Source organism: Hydra vulgaris, chromosome 07 (assembly GCF_038396675.1).
Source record: "Hydra vulgaris chromosome 07, alternate assembly HydraT2T_AEP".
NCBI lineage: Eukaryota > Metazoa > Cnidaria > Hydrozoa > Anthoathecata > Hydridae > Hydra > Hydra vulgaris.
This window is the reverse complement of record NC_088926.1, coordinates 26,815,001-26,829,794: the sequence shown is the minus strand read 5'-3', so window position 1 is coordinate 26,829,794 and position 14,794 is coordinate 26,815,001. Positions and strand designations below refer to the sequence as shown.

At 24.1% G+C, this 14,794-nt stretch overlaps 1 protein-coding gene across 1 annotated transcript in view; it reads right to left on the bottom strand.

Annotated features, from left to right (window-relative positions):
- Positions 1-14,794, bottom strand: part of LOC100215877 (multiple PDZ domain protein) — a 61,402-nt gene that overhangs the window by 8,698 nt on the left and 37,910 nt on the right. The window contains exons 18-28 of the mRNA XM_065801507.1: positions 14,287-14,376; positions 12,271-12,466; positions 10,000-10,354; positions 9,654-9,846; positions 9,367-9,554; positions 8,158-8,355; positions 7,180-7,284; positions 5,441-5,515; positions 4,068-4,215; positions 903-1,084; positions 599-800 (exon numbers count right to left, since the gene is read on the bottom strand). Of these exons, the coding sequence (XP_065657579.1) occupies positions 599-800; positions 903-1,084; positions 4,068-4,215; positions 5,441-5,515; positions 7,180-7,284; positions 8,158-8,355; positions 9,367-9,554; positions 9,654-9,846; positions 10,000-10,354; positions 12,271-12,466; positions 14,287-14,376 (1,932 nt within the window). The remainder of the gene's footprint in view (positions 1-598; positions 801-902; positions 1,085-4,067; positions 4,216-5,440; positions 5,516-7,179; positions 7,285-8,157; positions 8,356-9,366; positions 9,555-9,653; positions 9,847-9,999; positions 10,355-12,270; positions 12,467-14,286; positions 14,377-14,794) is intronic.

The following is a 14,794-nucleotide window of genomic DNA, read 5'->3' as shown; positions in this document are numbered from 1 at the left end:
AATTATGACTATACAAAGTTTGAACCCCCCTCAATTTGAGAGGGTTACAACTTTATGAAATTTAGTAATTTATTATTCAAGATTATTTTATGAAATTTAGTAATTTATCGACGAATATAAATTTCTTTAAGAATAGTAGAAAGAATATTTTTTTGTACTACTTTTAAATAAATTTAGTTGTAAATAAGCAGTTGTGGCCAGAATTTTAGAGCTTTTTTGTTCCCAGACTCCAATCATTACAATTTTTTGCAAAGCATTCTTATTTGACATAAGTACAAACATACTTTTTGGAGTTTGTTCATGTTAGGAATGTAGCTATCTCAATACTCAAAAAAAATCTGGATCTGTGCCTGATATATATATATATATATATATATATATATATACATATATGGTTTCCTTGGTCCTTGGAGGTTCAAGGTACCAGGATTTTATTTTATATGTACATTAGAATACATAACTAAGGCATTATGTATTAGCAATTATGTATACATAATGCATAAATAAGGATATAAAAAAATGATATAATTAGACATATATGTGACCTAAATACCAATTAATAGTTGAATTTTGTAGTAATTTTGAAAACTTTACTAACTCGGATCTTTAGATATCTCATCACTTCTAAGTACAACTAATCGCATAATAGCAACATCGCTGCACAATGCATTGACTGCCATGTCATGTGTTATACCTCTCATATCATATTCATTTACTTTCAATATTTGATCACCTGACCAAAGCCTATTATCTTCAAAAGCAGCACCATCAGAAAAAATTTCCACTATAAAAACATCTACCTAAAAATATTTCTATGATATATTTTTCTATTATTGTATTAACTGTAAAAAAATAAGTAATTGTATATTTGAAATAAAAACAAACATAGAAAACAAACAAACCAATGGAGTGTCTACTCCACCAACAATGCTTATTCCTAAACCTTTATCCACTTTGTTTATTTGAATGCTTGTAGGATTACCAAGGATAATAGGATTTTTTGCTAAAACTTCTTCAAGTTCATTCACAGAGTCCAAAACACGAATAGGTGAGGATATAACTGGAAGATGTGGAGAAAAAGATGCTGCAAGAGTAGAAATAATTGATTATTTAGTCAATATTTAAGAAAACTTAAAAAATATATATGTACATCATTATCAAAACTATTAAATTTAATAACTAACACGAGAGAAAAATATATTAGAGAGGTGTAATTATCAGGAACAACCAGGTATAACTTTTTAAAGTATAATTTGAATATATAATCTAAAAACTTTCAAAATTTCATTGGGGAATTGTATTTAAAAATGAAAATGAAAAATTGTATTAAAATATGAAAACACAAATTTTTAAAAAATTATCAAAGACAAACTTTTTATTTAAGAATTTTTAAGCTAAAAAACAATCTTTTATCATTTTTTAACTGTTGTCTCTAACCTTAACTGTTGTCTCCAATCTCAACTGTTGTCTTCAACTTCAATTGCTGTCTCTAACCTAAACTGTTGTCTCCAACCTCAACTGTTGTCTCCAACCTTGAAAACTGTTGTCTCCAACCTCAAAAACTCAAAGAAACAACAAAATAAAACTGTTGTCTCCAACCTCTTAAACATCAAAGAAACAACAAAATAAAAAACTTTAAAAACTTTCAACTATCACTTGTTATTCAACGTATTTTTGAATAAACAACTAAAAACTGTTATATTTTCAAATAAATATTGAATAATAATTAAAACAACTAAAATCAAATAAGTCCATCAAGAATATTCAATGAAAGTTGACTAGAATATTTCTTTACGAATGTTCAATGAAAGTTGACTATAAGAATCCTTTAAGAATGTTCAATGACTGGAATAGTCCTTCAAGAATGTAAAATGAAAGTTGACTAGAATAGTAATAATTTCTATTGGAACAACAAAATCATCAATTTCAGAAATTTCAACAGATGTACACAGAAGAACCACAGGGCAGTGTTTTTGGCCCATTTCTATTTTCCATAATTGTGTCCCCCATTAATTACATCATAACTAAATTTAAATACAATCATCATCAGTATGCTGATGATACTGAACTATATACTGCAAACGGATCAGGTACAGACCACATAAACAATATATCTCAATGTGCAAATGCAGTCACCAGTTGGTTTTTTGTAAATGGACTAGTGCTTATCCAAAAAAAAACAAAAGCTGTCTTATTTGGATCTAGTAAACAAACATTAAAGTTTAAAGATGAAACCCAATTTTATTTTTCAGGTGCAACTTATGCTTCATCAAATTTGGTAAAAATCTTTGGTATTACCATGGATTCAACACTCTCTATGGACCAGCACATAAAGAATATTGTAAAATCCTGCAACTATCATATTTGTGCACATCATTATATTTTGTCTATTTCTTACCAAAGAAGCTGCAAAAATAATTGCCTGTGGAATTGTAAATTTTTGATATGATCACTGATTAACTATCTGGAAATTCTCAAAAAAATCTCAAAAAACTCCAACGCATTCAAAATAAATTATATCGTATTGTATGTCTCTAACTTTTCCATTTACAATCAGAAAATTTTTTTAATCAATACATTGGTTGGAGATAAATTAAAGAATAATTTACAATATATCTGACATAATTTTTAAAATTCTATCAACAAAATTTCCTGCATATCTGTTTGATCTCTTAATTTCAATTAACTTTTTCTTTTCTTACATGTTGATTCTTTGCTCGTCTGTCCCATTCATAAATAAAACAAAAAAATTTTGTGTATCCATTTTGTTGAACAAGAAGCATGGAGACAACACTTAAATCTAACTGTGAACTGTGTAGTTAGTAGTTTGTAAAATTGTGTTATAACTTTCAAAAGTTTATTTGGATCTAATAAGAGCAATAGATAGCAATGCATAAGGATTTCTATTGTGTAACAATTCAGCTTTTAAACAAGTTTTTGATAAGATAATTCAATCTTCCTTCTTGTACTCAATGCAATATCTTGTAGTGCCCCCATCTCTCACTAAATTATTCAACTCAGCTTTTGAAAACAACTGTGGTTTTAAACTTTCTGAAAAAGATTGGAACTCATTTGTACTCAGTAGGGTGGTAATTGGTAGTTGAACATCCACATATTGCGAATTGCAAAATTAGAATCAATTTTTTATAACCTTTATTTATAATCTAATTAGATTTATTTTTAATGTAAACAGTAAAAAGTGTTCGTAAACAATAAACAATTATGTTTAATATTATTTAAAACATTAAAAAAAAAATTCTGTTAACCAAAATAATATTTAAAAACCCAAAAATTAAAAAAAAAATTCCAAAATAAAAATTATAAATAAACTTTTTAATTTTAAACTAACATTGTCATTTTAAAAAAAGAATTTTTATAAAATATTAAATGTATATATATATATATATATATATATATATATATATATATATATATATATATATATATATATATATATATATATATATATATATATATATATATATATATATATATATATATATATATATATATATACATATATATATATATATACATATATATATATATATATATATATATATATATATATATATATATATATATATATATATATGTATATATATATATATATATACATACATATATACACATATATATATATATATGTATATATGAACATTGAAAAATATAAATAGCAAAAATATATTTGTATGAAGATTATTAAAATGTAATTAAAAAATTTAAATTAAAATCAAAATATAATTATAAAGTAAAAACTTAATAGGATTGAAGATATCTTAAAATTTTAAATTTCAAATAAAAAATAACTTTCGTTTAAATTTTAAAAAGTTTAAAATTGTGTAAAATGAGTCAGATGTTAGACCTTAACTTTAAGCGAAAAATTTAATATAAAATAACATTACTATGAAAACAATTCAAGTTGATGACTAGTAGTTGGGCGCTTAGTTGTAGGAGGGTGTTTATTTGTAGTAGGGTGTAATATTTACTATGGGTTGTGTCTTATGTTGGACTTTATTATTTTAAACTTGTTTAAAATCAAAAAAAAATTTAAAATAAAAGCATACCCAAATTTGAAGAAAAGTTTTCAGTTTCTGTGGATGCTTGTTCACTATCTGTTTTTGTTATGTTTTTATCGTCATCCAGTGGAACTTCAATTTCTCGAGACACTTGGAGCACCACTTCACCTTCTGAGTCACGGATTCTACTGACTGCCTAAAAAAATTTAAACTTTGCATAACTTAAAACATCTTAAGAAAAGATTTGTACTATTGTACAAATTATTCACAATCAATAAAATGTACAAGTTATTGATAAAGAGTGCCACGCCAGGCTGCTCAGTGATGAAAGATATTTTTTTTGATCTAATAAAGATCAAAACAATAATATAAAATAATAATTTAGATATTAAAAATAACAAAATTTAAGCTTCGAAAATTTATAGCATAAGTGTAACTTTAAATCCTTAACTTTAAAATTGTGAGCGAAAATAAAGAAATTTAAAAAAAAAAAAAAAAAATAAATCAAATCACACATCACACTCTAAAATAAACCAATAAAAAAATATACTTTTCAATTTACACTTAATATATGTGAAAAGAAAAATAATTCAAGCTAGTCATTATAGTTTAGTTGTTTTAGTTTTTAATGTTAGATTTAAAAAACCGTTATGTAAAATTATTTAAAACCCTTAAATTTTTTTGTTATCGTTATGTAAAATTATTAAACCTATATATTTATTATGTTTTAAGTATGTTTAATGTGGCAGTGGTGTAGTGGTAGAATGCTTGCCGCATAAGCAAGAAGTTCCAAGTTGAATCCCCACTATGTACCTGGTAGTATTGCCCTCAACTTGTTCCTCAGCGCAGCAGACTTGTTTATCAAGGTTTGTGTTTCAGAGTTAGAGAGTTGAGAGTGGGTTGTAACCACAACTAAAGTAGACTCCACGACTCTAGAGACCTTCTCGGCCTTAGGGAGAAGAATTAACATTAAAAAAACATATATATATATATATAATTTAATTAATATGGCAAATTGAATGTCTATGTTGAGTGTTTAAATTGAAACAAAATGGAAACAAGGAAGAAGCACTATCACAGTAATTTAGCTTATCTAATTAAAGTGCATTATGTGACTTAATAAAATACATTTCTTTCAGCTAACTTTTAATAAGTTTTCAGCCATCTCTTACAAAGTTAAAAAAAATTTAATGTTAGTAGCAATTTAATCTTGGTAGCAAGGGGTTTCTATTTCATTCATAACAAAACAAAGTTACTGCTCAAATTATTAATCAAAAAAAAACCTTTTACTCTAAAGAAATTTATCTTAAAATAAATAATTAAAAATTAAAATAAAAAAAGCAAACAAAAAATAAATTTTTAAAAATAATTAAAATGTTATAATGTTGATATAACAAATATTTCTAATAAAACTTAATTACCTGACTTTGAGACAAACCTCGTAGCGAATGACTATTGATAAACAGGAGTTGATCTCCTACCGAAAGTCTTCCATCCTAAAAATATTTTTTTATTTTTACATTTTTCTTTATTCCAATTTATTTTAATTTAAAATAAATTCAAAGCATTTTTTTATAACTCATCCAACTTTATTAATAACTCACACAAATACTAATGTTTTAAAATATTATACATTTAAAAGTTGATCTTATTTATATGGTCATCAAAAATTATGACCATAATAATTTTGATACTTGTTTTTAACAACTTTTAAAAAAAGTCAAGTATATTTAAAAAAAAATAACTAAACATTTTTTTTTTGTTGCTGTACAACAACTTTGTTTATCAAAAATAGTATTTGAGAGTTATAAAATTGAAATAGAGGGATAAAGTAACAATGAAAAACAAAAAGAGGTTGAAGGAGAACAACCTTGGGCTTAGGCAAGTTAACTACCTAAGATTGTTCAAATTAAAACTCATTAAGAAAAGCTTTATTGCAACAATGTATGTTTTAGCTTTGAAAGAAAGAAAAAGTTTTTATATCTAAAAAAAATACCTTCTGAAAAACTAGAAATTCAATCAATTTTTGCACAAGTACTAAAGACAACACTATTTCCATCGACCCCAGCAATTCTAACAACTTACACAAGGTGTTAAGCCAGTGTGAAAATATATATCCAAGTATTTTTGAGATACCACTACTATGAACATTACTATCCAAGGTGTACAAATAAAACCTTAGCTACAATTACTACTCCTACCCTTAACTAGAATAAAATTAGGAGTTTTATATCAGATTTTTGTTTAATGTTTGCTTTTTATAATGTAAAAATGCTGACTTTTAATGCTTTAGTAACAATTTTAAATGATTTGCACCTCTTGAACAAGTCCAAACCATCTATATAAGAGCCATTAACAAATTTCAACAATGCTTATGTGTCTAACAATAAATTTCATCATAAATGACAAAGCCCAATAATATAAACTCATATAAAACAAATTATGAATGAAATACATATTCTGCAATGAAAGTTTGACTGTAACTTGTTGTTTTTCTCTGGCACATAATATGTGAAAAATCGCAAATAACATAGACTCTTGGAAAATGTTTTAATTTTTAATTGCTAACTCTTGACCATAAAAAAGCATTTTTCATGGTCAAACCTGAACCATGAAAACATTATTTTGATATAATAAACTTATAATAAATAAAATTTCATTTACTAATTTAACTTATTCAACATTTCTTTACACCAACTTTTATATCAATATCTGTTTTGAGTCTATCTATTTTTATAATTTAAATAAATAAATAAAAAAAGTCTATTATATAATATTTTATGCAAACACATAATTTATCATTTTCAAAATTAGAACAACTGAACAATGTCTCAAAAAATATTTTTATAACTTTTTTTACATTTATAGAAGAAAATCCATTATTTTTAGTCGTGTTAGGCAAAAAAATCTTTTTTTGACAATTTTGATTGATCAAGCAAATTTGACATTTGACATTTTTATTTATGCAAAAAAAAAATATTATATAATATTCATGATTAATAAACACAAAAAATATATATTTATAATATAAAATATATATATAAAATTATTTGAAATAAAAAAAAGAAAAACGCAATTTTTATATTTTAAAATGTGTTTCAAATTTTGATAATATTTTTTTGACTGAAAAAAATTAAACTGAGACAAGAATATAGCTTACTTTAAATGCAGTGCCACCCTCAGTAATGTTACGAATAAATATCCCTGCTTGTCCATCAGATGACCTTCTACCTTCTCCAATGGCAAATCCGAGGCCTGCATTTGCCTAAAATATTTTTATCATATCAGGTTTACTTGATATATTTATATATATATATATATATATATATTTATATATATATATATTTATATATATATATATATTTTTATATATATATATTTATATATATATATATATATATATATATATATATGTATATATATAATATATATATATGTATATATATATATATATTTATATATATATATATATATATTTATATATATATATATATTTATATATATATATATATATTTATATATATATATATATATTTATATATATATGTATATATATAAATATATATATATATATATATATATATATATATATATATATATATATATATATATACATAATCTAAAGCATAATTATTGCATATATATTGCCTAAAGTTGCATAAAAAAAATTATATTATATATCGTGTTAAAGTGTTAAATTTTTGTGAAGTGATTTTCTACTAATTAATAATTGCTCTGTTCTTATAAAAACATTAGGCACTCTACTTTGTAGAATACATTTTAAAGTTGTTTAAATATATATATATATACATATATATATATATATATATATATATATATATATATATATATATATATATATATTATATATATATATATATAAATATTTATATATATATATATATATATATATATATATATATATATATATATATATATATATATATATATATATATATATATATATATATATATATATATATATATTAATGTGTGTTTAGATAACTGTCTATTTCAGTTTTGACGTCACACTGAAACAAAAAGATCCACAAAATAAATTTAAAATAATTAAAACTAAAAATAAAAAGATCAATAAAATAATTAAAAAAAAAAAGACAACTTCATTGTCTGATATTACCTTGTTTAAAACTATTGTTTGTTCCACACAGATAGTTTTCATTTTGTTAGGGACTGGAATTTTTTCACTTGGAAAAAGAGTGTTAAATTGTGATGGATCATTTGGTCGACCAAGGAGAAGCTTAGCAGTAGTTTCAGCTTTGCGAAGAATATTAGAAGCATCTTGGTGTGAAAGACCCTGAACCTTGACATCATTTACCTAAATTGGATGATTTATTCAGTAGATCATTTGTGGAGTAGAAATAAAGCAATTTTACTCAATTTTTTATTTTAGTTACAGATATATATTCATAAATATGTCCCACATAAGCGCTCTGAGAGCATCAAAGAAAAAGGCAAACAATTATATACCACCTTATACTTATAACTATATACCAAAAAAAATCAAGAAAATTTGGTTTTAAATGTACTTTTTACTATTATAATGTAATATATAATAAAGATTTTGAGGTATTTAACATGCTAATTCCTTGTTATAAGTGTAGTATTTACATTTTTGACTTTTGCTTTGAATAAAAGTTATAACTTTTTATTTGATAAGACCATCAAAATCGCCTACTCTAAATGATTCTAAGTTTATAAGGAAACTTCAAGATAGGCACATGCAATAAAAAAAAACTGTACTATGTCCTTCATAAAAAACCTCATTCTAATCTGACTGTAAAATCTTGAAGTAATAACTAGGTTTGTTGAATTAAAATTTTTTAACACTAATTGTATGTAAATTTTTGATTGTTTATTTCACTTTAATACTTTATATATAAGTTCTCTTTAATGTTTTAATAAGACATAATATAAACCTCAATAAAAATATAAATGTATGAGACTTTCAAATTTTAACAAAGATGAATAGAGAATTCTGATAAGAGCATTGCATGTATTGCACTATTAGGTTTGTATAATAACCTAGTTACTATGTTTCAAAAGCACTATTAAAAGTCCTCAAATAATGACATTTAGAATTCTATTTAAATATAATAACTATAATCAACAAATTTGAAAAAAATGAGACATGTATTTTTTAAACTGAATTAGACCATATCAATGAGTTTGTAAAAATGATAGATAAGCAGCTATCTTCTTATCTATCATTTATCAGGTTTCACTCTGTAAGTAAAACCAAACACACGGTAAAATTTCTATTTACCGAAATTAAGAACATAAAACATTAACAAGCACCTTTAAAAACAGAAAATCAGAAGAAAAAAACCTCTAACAGTTCATCTCCACGCTGTATTCGTCCATCAACGTCTGCTGGTCCGCCTGGTTTTACATCAATAACAAATATGTGATTTGACTCTGCTCCTTTGCCACCAGCAATACTTAATCCGATTCCTAGTTTACCTTTGATAAGATTCACAGTAAAAATTGGTCCATCGATATTACTGTAAAGGTTTACTAAACAAAAAAATAGTAAATATTAAAACCAATTTAACAACTTAAAAAATAAACAAATTTAACAATTTAAAAAATAAAGAAAAATCAAAAACTAATTACATTTGTTTTGATCTATTTCTTCTCCATATATATCTGTTAAAATTGGCTGATCTTCATTTATTTGGTTTTTTCTTTCTGCAGGTGGAGAAGGACTTCGTAGTCTTTGAACCACAAACTTTACTGGATCAGGAGCATTTTTAATTGCAGCTACTGCTTCTTCATGAGTCGCATTGACTAAATTGATTCCATTTACCTAAACAAAACACCAAAAAAAAAACATTTAGAATTTTATTTTTTTTAATTTTTTCAAACTTTTCATGAATTACATTAAAAACTTATCTGAACTTAAGTTAACCCAATAATAATTAAACTCTCCAAAAACAATAGAAAAAAAAAAATTAAAAACCTCCAAAATCTGGTCACCAGTTAACAAAGAACTTGCACCAACACTTGCAGGAGCATTTTCTAAAACATTTTTTATATATATACCATGTAGCCTTTGGCCATTTTCATCTTGTCTACCACCAACAATACTGATTCCAAGACCATATTCTATATCACGTTTAATTTCCACTGTTCTGGGTTCTTGAAAAATATTAGAGTAATGAAGTGGTGGTGGTGCTTGAAAGAAGTTTGGTGGTGGTGACTTTATTACTGGTGGAGTGATCTCCTTCAACTTTTGATCGATTTCACGAGTCTCTATTTTCTTATTATCCAAACTTTGCAATTGCAATACTTTAGAGGCAGGTAAATAGGATATACTAAAAAATAAAAAGTTGGTATATTTCTTTTTCTTTTTAATTTAAATTTTCTATTCTTTTTCTATTTCTTAATATAAATTTCTCAAATGTTTAATAATATTACTTTGATTTAAGTTTATTTCTAGAAAGTTTAAGTTTTATTTTGAATTTTATCAATATGTTTTAAATTTGTGCAAGTATTGTGTAAAAACAAATTTAAGTTACATTTGAATCAAAACTAAATTTATCCTTAGTTAAAAAATATTTACCATAAAATGAGGTGACTTTGGCCTGGTTTAGGTAATTTATAAAAAACAGTTTCAACTTTTAAAAATTACTTTGTTCTTTTGCGATTTCTTCCAAATTTAAGTTTATCATAAAAGAAAAATTTATTAAAGTTATTTTGTTTATTTATTACTTAGATTGATTGTAGTTTGCGGAACTATGGATATAATTTTTTTGTTTGTTGATTAAAGTCTATGAAAATTTTTAAATTTATATGCTGCAAAGTTGTGAGTTAGTTGAAACTGCTTTTTAAATTTGAGTGGGTTGTGATGTTATAACTAATAGTAAATTTATATAGGATGAGTGTTTTATGATAGTTGGTAAATTGATAGCACCTCTAATCAAAAATAACTTGGGAGTTTCCTAATTCCACACGTTTAATGCAGATGTTGCATATTTTCGACCAATGAAAGCTCAGTGGAGAAAAATATTAAGAACTTGGAAGGAAAGTGGCGAAGGACGTAAAGCTCCTTCCCTTCCAAAAGACCAGTTTCCAGAATTGCTTAAATGTCTTAAGAAAAAAAATTGAAGAACCTTGTTGTGAAAGTATGAAGGCAAGCTTCAGAAAAACTGGATTATACCCACTTTATCGAAAATAGGTGCTAGTTAGACTTCCTAAAAGAACATTTACAAATGAAGATGTCACTGTAGAAATATGTTCTCTTGTTCTTCCATACAATATTTAGTTAAAGCTAGAGGTGATGATCATATATCCCCTAATAAAAAGCGACATAAAGTTTCTGTTGTCCCAGGAAAAAGTGAAAAAATTATCAATTGATGTAGTTAATATGCCAGCAGCATTATAAACAAGACAAAGAAAAAATGACTGTTGCCAGAAAAAACAAATTTCAAAAATATTAAAAATGACAGCTTGAAACTAACAAAAGTTAGTTTCAAGCTATCCTTTTTAATATTTTTTTTTTTGTTTGCCTTAAAAACATATCACTTAATATCCATGTATATGTGTAAAATATTTAAAAGATGAAACAATTAATCAATAATTACAATTTGCTTTTAGATAACCAAAGTCTTTTTAGATGGCCAAAGTCACTATAGAAGTGACTTTTGACTCACATTTGACTCACAAAATTAAGAGTCAAAGATATAATTCTTTTTTTTTTTAATTTATTTATTTATTTGACATCATGCACACCTAATGCAATTTGCATCAACATATTAATAACTTTACGGTACTTATTTTAAAGAAAGGATAAAATTCTTAATAATTACATTTTTAATATGACTTGTTTTTATTATAATATATATTTATATTATAATTTTAATTATATTATTATATATTTATATTATAATTTATTAATTTTATTTATCATATTATAACTTTTATTATATTATAATTTATTAATTTTATTTTTATTACTAAACTTAAAACTAAAATCTTTTGACTTATATAACAAAATAAAGTAGAAATAGAATAAATAAGATATTTTTTTATTTTATTTAGTTTTGTTTACTTATTATTATTTATTATTTCTTAAACTCAAAATATTTTTAGCTCAAATAAATTTAATTTTAATTATTCATTTTATAAATACTTATAAATGCATCCATTCTAAATACTTATAAATTAACCTCTTTGAATTGTTGATTAACACTAATTTAGTTTAAAAAAAAAAATCTAACAATTTACATACACAATTTTTTCTTGCATTGATGCTTTTTGCAAAACAGATCTTGCATGCTGAGATGATTGCTGTCTTAAATTTTCCCCACAAATAGAAACAATACGATCATTAATTTGGATGTTTCCGTTTTGTTTTACTGAACCAGATTCAATTATTCCCTTGACTGGACAGCCATGCCCATCTGGGTCATCACCAAGACTAATGCCTGGAAAAATGAAATAAAGTTAAGAAAATGAATTATTACTAAATAAAAAATTTGGGTGAGCAAGCAGCATCAAGAGGTTCCTCTTGATGCTGCTTGCTCTATTGGAAATTATGAAGCCTCTATGGCTTCATAATTTCCAAATCTACTTTCATTATTTTTATTTCTTTACCTAAAATGTTTACTAGAGAACAAATTCTTTTTTTAATTGCCTGAAATCTTTACAGAAAGATTTTGGCTAATCTTAAAACCTGTTAGTTAATATAGAAAAGTAGAAGATGAATAAAAACCTTATGATATGCTCTAGGAACCATGATGATATCATCCTCATTAAAGAAAAGCTTTTTCATTCATCATACTATCATATGCTTTGTCTTTTTACTATTATTACACTTTATAAATAACAAACCATTAAGTTGATTTAACTCAGTAAAACACAAACATAATTTTTCAATAAATTTATTTATAAGTTGAATTGAAAACAAACATAATTTTTACTTTCATTAAATGATCAACATTTTACATTTTGCATTTCGAACATACTACAGCCAGCAAGCGTTGGGAGATACTATATACACAGCCTAATTCTTAACTTATTTAATATAAAATGCTCAATCTAATTTAATGTTCAAACAATCTGAGTTGATAAAAACTTATCAAAAGATCATAATTTTATGGGTAAAAAAAATGTTCTATTGAAAAAAAAATAAGTGAAAAGTAATATAAGTATTGTTACTATAATAAGATTATTTTTGAACATTTGTACAACAAAAAAATTACTTATTAATTGTGAGTATCCACAATAATATTTGCATTGATTGACATAAGAATATATAAGACTTGTATTTTTTTCTTGATGTGAGAAACTCTTTGTTGTTAACCAACTGCCAATATAAAAAAAGTGATGCAAAAAGCATTTAAATTGATCAGTGAAACAATCGAAAATGATTATTTAAACAACAAGTTTTATAATTGTTACCAAAGAAAGTAAAAGATTTGTTTGTTGCATAAATACTAAAAAAAAAGTGATGCAGAAATATAAATTCAAAAAAGCAGTTTTGTTAGCATATGGAAATGCATATCAAACTTGGGCTTTGATTCCAATAAAATCTACAAACAAAGATTAAACCTGTATATATACAATGATATTCAAGAAAGATGCCGCAGTGTCTGAAATGGCAAACACCATGACCATGCAAAGTTTCTACCCTTTCCAAAAAGAAGGGTTAGTATATTTGTATGGTCATAACTGTTAAACACTAAAAATTACCAGATAAAATTCAAAACTTGTCTATTAATATAAAGCTAAGATAAGATAGTTAAAATAAAAATTATTAACTGATTGCCTTATTATTTGGAGTATGTTTTATATTCCAGGCTCTAAATAAAGTATAAGCATAAACATGGATTTTGCACAATGCTTAATAAAGTTTACTATATAACGCAAGAAGAAATTCTGTGGGCGCCCATGCGTATATATATATATCTATGAAATATGCAAATTTCAACAAAATTATGTATACATGTTACACTCATATTACATGTTTGTATACTCATGTATACTTATATTACATGTTTGTGTGTGTTTGTATATATATATATATATATATATATATATATATATATATATATATATATATATATATATATATATGTATATATATACACACTTTTTTCATGCACTGACATTAAATTTCAAATGGAGAAGACTGATATATATATAAACAGCTAATGCATGTTTACATAAATAGACTTAGAAAATAATTTTACAAATAACAATTTATATAACTATTAATAATATTATTAATAAAATTTAACTCTACCTATTCCCGCACTATCATTTACTATATGAATTGTGATTATTCCCTCATCATTAATTGATGGTGCAGATTCATTAACAACCTCTGAGTGTCCTAAAAAAATTGTATTGAATGAAAAATAAAAAAAATTTATAGAAAAAAAAATGAATTACTAAATAATAAAATGATTATTATTAAGTAATAACTATAGCAACAACAATAAATAATAGCTGTAACAATATATATTATAAAAATATATAATGATAACAATATATAACAAAAATATATAGAAAATATAATATAATAACAACATATAACATGATAATAATTTGAGCTATTTAAAAATATACTTTATAGTAAGCCTAACTATTTTCTATTGCTTTTCTGATGATGAGCAAATGATTTTTTATTAGTGTGTACTACTCAAAGAGTATTAACTTCTTTTGTTATTAACTTAAGTATTAAATTATTTGAAATGTAAATTTAATTAATCTAATTTCTAATTATCGATAGTTAAACATTTTAAACCTAT